We start from the raw sequence: 7500 nt of genomic DNA on the forward strand, positions 1-7500 counted from the left end.
TCCCTATATCCCTTTATTCCCTTATCCCTTTGCCCTAGAACCCCATAACCCCTATCTCTGTATCCCCATACCCCCCTAATCCCTTTACCCCATAACTCCCGAGCTCACCTAAACCCTGTCCCCATTACCCCTATCCCTATAACTAAGACCTATATCCCCCAGAAATAATCCCCTATCCTCCCTAGTCCCTATCTCGCAGTGTGTCAGTGAGGTGCTTTGGCTGATGAGTTCTGTGTGTGTTCAGTGTGTGTGTTAGGTGTGTGTGAGAGAGTAAGTGTACACAAGATGTGTGTATTTGCTCCTTAACTCCAGGGGTCCACTCCGTTTGAATATATGATTCTGGCCACCATCATCGCTAACTGCATCGTTCTGGCTCTGGAGCAGCACCTGCCCGGAGAGGACAAAACCCCTATGTCCAGAAGACTGGTGAGAGTACACTCACACACACACACACACACACACTACTACACACTCTACTATGAACACAACCGTGTCAGTAAAGTTTCATTCACTGCACTAACCAGTGCACTTCTTATGGTGGGGGGCTGTTTTATGCACTCTTTAGTGTGGGACTGAGTGGTTTGGGACACAGCCGTTGGATTCGCTGTAAGTGAGGGAAATCTGTCTCTAAATTTATGCACAGATCTGTTAATTCTTCAGTTTCACAACATTTCTGGTGTCGACAAACCGTTTATCTGCTGAAGATGAGTTTCCTCAGCATTCATTAGTTAATACAGACGGCATCTGTTTCCATAGCAACTTCACAACTTTTTACAGCGTTAAAATGCTTGGATGGGAACGTGACGGTTGTCACTGTATCTCGTGATTGACGCTGGACTGGGAGACTTTCCTAAACACACACACACACACACACACACATATACACACACACACACATACACACACTTTCACAACTGATTCATCTTTCATTTGAATGGAGCTGGAGTGGTCGTCCGCCCACACACACATACGCACACACACACATACACACATACAGACACACACGTACACACATCAGCAATATTAGCCTACAGTTTAACCTTTAATGTAGCTCACACACACTCTCAGTGTCTTACTCACTGTTGCCCCGGGCTAACCCTCTCTCGCCCTCTCTCTCTCATCCACACAGAAGCAAGGCTGTGTTTCCTCTCTTGTTTACTCAGCTTTGATTCATTCTCTGCTCGGCTGTTTGTTTACTCCTGTTGCTGGTTGTTGTTGTTGTTGTTTTCTAACTGCTGTGTTGTTCTTTCTCTGTAGGAGAAAACCGAGCCCTACTTCATCGGGATGTTTTGTTTTGAAGCCGGAATAAAGATCGTGGCGCTGGGCTTCGTGTTCCATAAAGGATCTTACCTGAGGAACGGCTGGAACGTCATGGACTTCATCGTGGTGCTGAGCGGGTGAGTTAAAGCAGCGTTCTGCAGCATTTCACCTTAAACCATCAGCTTCAGGTTCATGCTGATGCTCCACTGACTGTAACAGGGGGAGAACGGCGTCTCTGTCATTCCCACTCCGGGCAGGAGCGCTGCTGCTACTACTGCACTATGGACGTTTGGTGGTGGAGCTGCAGGAGGAGAACCTCTCTCCAGAACTGCTGCTGTGTAACGCTGCAGAACCCATAGAGTCATATTAGTGTCAAATCCCGTAGTATTACTCTACCGCCTCAGCCCACATGCTGCTCCACCTTCAGATCAAGCTTCTGGAGCTTCTCTCAGCTTGTCCAGAAATGCATGTGTTCAGCTGTCGATAAGTGGACGCTCAAAGCATGATTTGCTGCAGTTTAGTAAACGAGAATTACACTCCCCACCTATAGGGGGAGCCCGGGAATAAAAAATACCAATTCTTACATACTGCTGCTTTAAAGACAAAGTAATACAACATTCTGTACAGCTGTACTTTTTGAGCCCCCAGAACAGAATGCATTCATTCCACTCTCAGGACCCTCCAGTGGGTCCAAATGTTTATTACACACATTTATATATAGAAGAATAAGTGGGCTCATTTGCATGGCAGTTGGTTTAGTTATGGAGTACTAAGCCTTTGGGTGTAATAAAGCTGCGATGTTAAGGAAAGGAAAATGGCAATAATGCATGTATTTACATAGTTATGTAAATAATACACCATATGTCTAAAGTTTGTGGACACCGCCTTCTAATTAATGCATTACACTACTTTAAGTTATGCCTAAGTGATGCCTAATGCCAGGCGTGGGCTAGAGGGGTATAAAGCCCCCCAGCATTGAGGAGCTATGGAGCAGTGGAGGAACTGTGTTCTCTGGAATGATGGTGGTGGAGCTCCATCCAGTACTTTTGATGGGGTGAGTTGGGGAGTTGGGGATGATGATGTGGAGTGGTGATCATCATCCATCATCCTGACCTCACTAAAGATGTTTTTTGCTAAATGCAATCAATCAAATCCTCACAGCAATTCCCTTCCAAAATCTAGCAGAAAATCTTCTTCTCTGGACAGTAGAGACAGTTACTCCAACAAAAGCAGGACAAACTCTTTTAATACCCTTGATTTCAGAAGAAACAAGGAAAGAGCAGGTGTCCCAATACTTTAGTCAAAGTAATGTACGTTTGTGTTGATTGTACTGTATAATTCTGAGGTACTCCTCCACAGAATTCTATAGAAGTACTGGATGGAGCTCCACCACCATCATTCCAGAGAACACAGCTCAATGCTGGGGGGCTTTATACCCCTCTAGCCCACGCCTGGCATTAGACAGCATGGTGCCAATAGCGTCATCAGTGTTGATCTGCTCCAGAGAGTCCTATTCTATTGGCAGTACATCTCTTCTACATGGACTAGACAAGCTGTGTGTGTGCAATTGCACATCTGTGTCAGCAATGGGTGGGTGCAGCTAAAAGTAGCTGAATGCATTTATTAGAAGGGCACATTTGTGGCCAGATCACTCAATATTCGTTTCATCTGGCCAGAAAACCTTTCTCCAGGAGGCTTTTCCTTCTCCAGACTCTCAGGACATGGTGTCACTTCACTGTGGACAGTGCTACTGGAGCTACAGCAGCTTCTGGTTCATGGCAGGCCTGTGGCTTGGTGGTGCTTCTTGCTTCTTGCAGACGTTGGTACTGGGAAGTGGTTGCAGCTCCTGATATCTTGTTCTTATGTACAGTGGATCTTGGAATCTGCAGTTGTGTGGAAGCAGCTCAGCAGATGTTTGCGTACATCTGCAGTCATACTTCTCAGACCTGCCCTGAGCTCCTGAGAGTCCTGGTGCTCCTGGAGCTCCTCTCTCTCTCTCCGGGACGTTAGTTGGGTAATGTATTTAGAGAACAGAGAGGAGGTGCTTTATCTGCCCTGATTAAAACATCCTGAATTTAAAAGAAATCCAGAAAGAGATAGACGTTGACAGCAACACACACACACACACACACACACACACACACAGAGTGTTACAAGTGAATTATTAATGTCTGTCACAGTGTTAAGTACAAAGAGAGATGGGGTTCTGGGTTCTTAGAGAATTTTACATGATTCCACTTCCTTTCAATTATTAATGAACGTCGGCTCTCCAGCTTTATGAGGGGTGAAGGGGGAGAGTGAGAGAGCGAGATTGGACCAGAGATGAGAAGACACACACACACACACACACACACACACTCACACACACACACTCACCTCATGTGGTGATGAGTTTGCACTGTGTGTTGGAGAAGTGAGTGATTAGTGAGTGAGCTGAAAGGAGCTGATAGAGAGACTGACAGGAATAATGTGGAAGGTGGAATTAATAAGCTGAGATCTCTCTCTCTCTCTCTCTCTCTCTCTCCCTCTCTCTCTCTCTCTCTCTCTCTCTCAGACAGACATGTTGGCTGTAGTCTTGCATGTACTAAATTAGAAACTTAATTAGGTGAGTTCTGTCTCAGTACGTTAATGAACAATTTCTCACTGCTAGTTCTTTAGCTCAGTTCTGGATTCTTTTGTTCAGTTCTGGATTCTTTAGTTCAGTCTGAATTCTTTAGTTGAGTCTGGATTCCTTAGTTGAGTCTGGATACTTTAGTTCAGTCTGGATTCTTTAGTTCAGTCTGGATTCTTTAGTTCAGTCTGGATACTTTAGTTCAGTCTGGATTTCTTTAGTTGAGTCTGGATTCTTTAGTTGAGTCTGAATTCTTTTGTTCAGTGTGGATTCTTTAGTTGAGTCTGAATTCTTTAGTTCAGTCTGGATTCTTTAGTTGAGTCTGGATTCCTTAGTTGAGTCTGGATACTTTAGTTGAGTCTGGATTCTTTAGTTGAGTCTGGATACTTTAGTTGAGTCTGGATTCTTTAGTTGAGTCTGGATACTTTAGTTGAGTCTGGATTCTTTAGTTGAGTCTGGATTCTTTAGTTGAGTCCAGATTTCTTTAGTTGAGTCTGGATTCTTTAGTTGAGTCCAGATTTCTTTAGTTGAGTCTGGATACTTTAGTTCAGTGTGGATTCTTTAGTTGAGTCTGGATTCCTTAGTTGAGTCTGGATTCTTTAGTTGAGTCTGGATTCTTTAGTTCAGTGTGGATTCCTTAGTTGAGTCTGGATTATTTAGTTGAGTCTGGATTCTTTAGTTGAGTCTGGATACTTTAGTTGAGTCTGGATTCTTTAGTTGAGTCTGGATAGTTTAGTTGAGTCTGGATTCTTTAGTTGAGTCTGGATACTTTAGTTGAGTCTGAATACTTTAGTTGAGTCTGGATACTTTAGTTGAGTCTGGATTCTTTTGTTCAGTCTGGATTCTTTAGTTGAGTCTGGATAGTTTAGTTGAGTCTGGATTCTTTAGTTGAGTCTGGATACTTTAGTTGAGTCTGAATACTTTAGTTGAGTCTGGATACTTTAGTTGAGTCTGGATACTTTAGTTGAGTCTGGATTCTTTAGTTGAGTCTGAATTCTTTAGTTGAGTCCAGATTTCTTTAGTTGAGTCTGGATACTTTAGTTGAGTCTGGATTCCTTAGTTGAGTCTGGATACTTTAGTTGAGTCTGGATAGTTTAGTTGAGTCTGGATTCTTTAGTTGAGTCTGGATACTTTAGTTGAGTCTGAATACTTTAGTTGAGTCTGGATTCTTTAGTTGAGTCTGGATTCTTTTGTTCAGTTCTGGATTCTTTAGTTCAGTCTGAATTCTTTAGTTGAGTCTGGATTCCTTAGTTGAGTCTGGATACTTTAGTTGAGTCTGGATTCTTTTGTTCAGTTCTGGATTCCTTAGTTGAGTCTGGATACTTTAGTTCAGTCTGGATTCTTTAGTTCAGTCTGAATTCTTTAGTTCAGTCTGGATACTTTAGTTCAGTCTGGATTTCTTTAGTTGAGTCTGGATTCTTTAGTTGAGTCTGAATTCTTTTGTTCAGTGTGGATTCTTTAGTTGAGTCTGAATTCTTTAGTTCAGTCTGGATTCTTTAGTTGAGTCTGGATTCCTTAGTTGAGTCTGGATACTTTAGTTGAGTCTGGATTCTTTAGTTGAGTCTGGATACTTTAGTTGAGTCTGGATTCTTTAGTTGAGTCTGGATACTTTAGTTGAGTCTGGATTCTTTAGTTGAGTCTGGATTCTTTAGTTGAGTCCAGATTTCTTTAGTTGAGTCTGGATTCTTTAGTTGAGTCCAGATTTCTTTAGTTGAGTCTGGATACTTTAGTTCAGTGTGGATTCTTTAGTTGAGTCTGGATTCCTTAGTTGAGTCTGGATTCTTTAGTTGAGTCTGGATTCTTTAGTTCAGTGTGGATTCCTTAGTTGAGTCTGGATTATTTAGTTGAGTCTGGATTCTTTAGTTGAGTCTGGATACTTTAGTTGAGTCTGGATTCTTTAGTTGAGTCTGAATTCTTTAGTTGAGTCCAGATTTCTTTAGTTGAGTCTGGATACTTTAGTTGAGTCTGGATTCCTTAGTTGAGTCTGGATACTTTAGTTGAGTCTGGATAGTTTAGTTGAGTCTGGATTCTTTAGTTGAGTCTGGATACTTTAGTTGAGTCTGAATACTTTAGTTGAGTCTGGATACTTTAGTTGAGTCTGAATACTTTAGTTGAGTCTGGATTATTTAGTTCAGTTCTGGATTATTTAGTTGAGTCTGGATACTTTAGTTGAGTCTGGATACTTTAGTTGAGTCCAGATTCTTTAGTTGAATCTGAATTCTTTAGTTGAGTCTGGATTCTTTAGTTCAGTTCTGGATTCTTTAGTTCAGTTCTGGATTATTTAGTTGAGTCTGCATTCTTTAGTTGAGTCCAGATTTCTTTAGTTGAGTCTGGATTCCTTAGTTGAGTCTGGATTCTTTAGTTCAGTTCTGGATTCTTTAGTTGAGTCTGAATACTTTAGTTGAGTCCAGATTTCTTTAGTTGAGTCTGAATTCTTTAGTTGAGTCTGGGTTCTTTAGTTCAGTTCTGGATTCTTTAGTTGAGTCTGCATTTTTTAGTTAAGTCCAGATTTCTTTAGTTGAGTCTGGATTCTTTAGTTGAGTCTGGATTCCTTAGTTGAGTCTGGATTCTGTAGTTCAGTGGGTTCTGTTTAGGTTCTGTTTAGTACAGCTGAGTGTTTAGTGTGGGGTCAGCTGAGGATTGTTTAAAGTAACTCCTTAAGTGATGGAGCTTTCTTCCCATGACTGATATCAACCTGCTGTTCGTGTGGTTTGGGCTTGAGGTGAGATTTTCAGTGTCAGTATTTTATGGGGTGGAGTCTTCTTTCTAAATCTCTCTCTCTCTCTCTCTCTCTCTCTCTCTCTCTCTCTCTCTCTCTCTCTCTCTCCCTCTCTCTCTCTCTCTCTCTAAAGTAGTGTTTTATCAAAGCAGCTCAGCTTTGTTAGGAGAGGATGGAGATTATGGGGGTTTGGGGAAATCAGCTGATGAGTCACTGACGGCCGTTAGATCTTAATGAGAAGGAACCTGCAGACAGTGGGGGCAGTGTGTGTGTGTGTGTGTGTGTGTGTGTGTGTATGTGTGTGTTTGTGTTCAGTTCAAACTATAATGATGAGTTGAATTACACATTTAAATTGAAGAAACAGCATGGGGATGTTTATTAGCTTATGTGTGAGTAGAAGAAGATTGGTTCTAATATTCAACATGTTTTTATGGATCTTCTGAAACCAAACTCACATTAACATTATAGAGCATTATAGAGCGCCCCCTACATATCCAATAGTGTATTACAGTGTGTCAGCATGAGCGTGTGGATCATATGAACATTATAGAGCATTATAGAGCGCCCCCTACGCTTCCTGTAGTGTATTACAGTCTGTCAGAATGAGAGTGTGGATCATATGAACATTAAAGAGCATTATAGAGCGCCCCCTACGCTTCCTGTAGTATATTACAGTCTGTCAGAATGAGCGTGTGGATCATATGAACATTATAGAGCATTATAGAGCGCTCCCTACGCTTCCTGTAGTGTATTACAGTCTGTCAGAATGAGCGTGTGGATCATATGAACATTATAGAGCATTATAGAGCGCCCCCTACGCCTCCTGTAGTGTATTACAGTTTGTCAGAATGAGCGTGTGGATCATATGAACATTATCGAGCATTATAGAGCGCCCCCTACGCTTCCTGTA

General features: G+C 42.0%; 1 protein-coding gene across 1 annotated transcript in view; it reads left to right on the forward strand.

Moving 5' to 3' along the window:
- Nucleotides 1-324: 324 nt before the first annotated feature.
- The window catches only part of LOC140548823 (voltage-dependent R-type calcium channel subunit alpha-1E-like), a gene marked incomplete at its 3' end in the record, with an annotated part of 54610 nt that continues 47434 nt past the window's right edge, over nt 325-7500 (forward strand). The window contains 2 exon segments of the mRNA XM_072671995.1: nt 325-426; nt 1258-1397. Coding sequence (XP_072528096.1) covers nt 334-426; nt 1258-1397 — 233 coding nt within the window.

Source organism: Salminus brasiliensis, unplaced genomic scaffold (assembly GCF_030463535.1).
Source record: "Salminus brasiliensis unplaced genomic scaffold, fSalBra1.hap2 scaffold_124, whole genome shotgun sequence".
In the NCBI taxonomy this organism is placed as follows: Eukaryota; Metazoa; Chordata; class Actinopteri; order Characiformes; family Bryconidae; genus Salminus; species Salminus brasiliensis.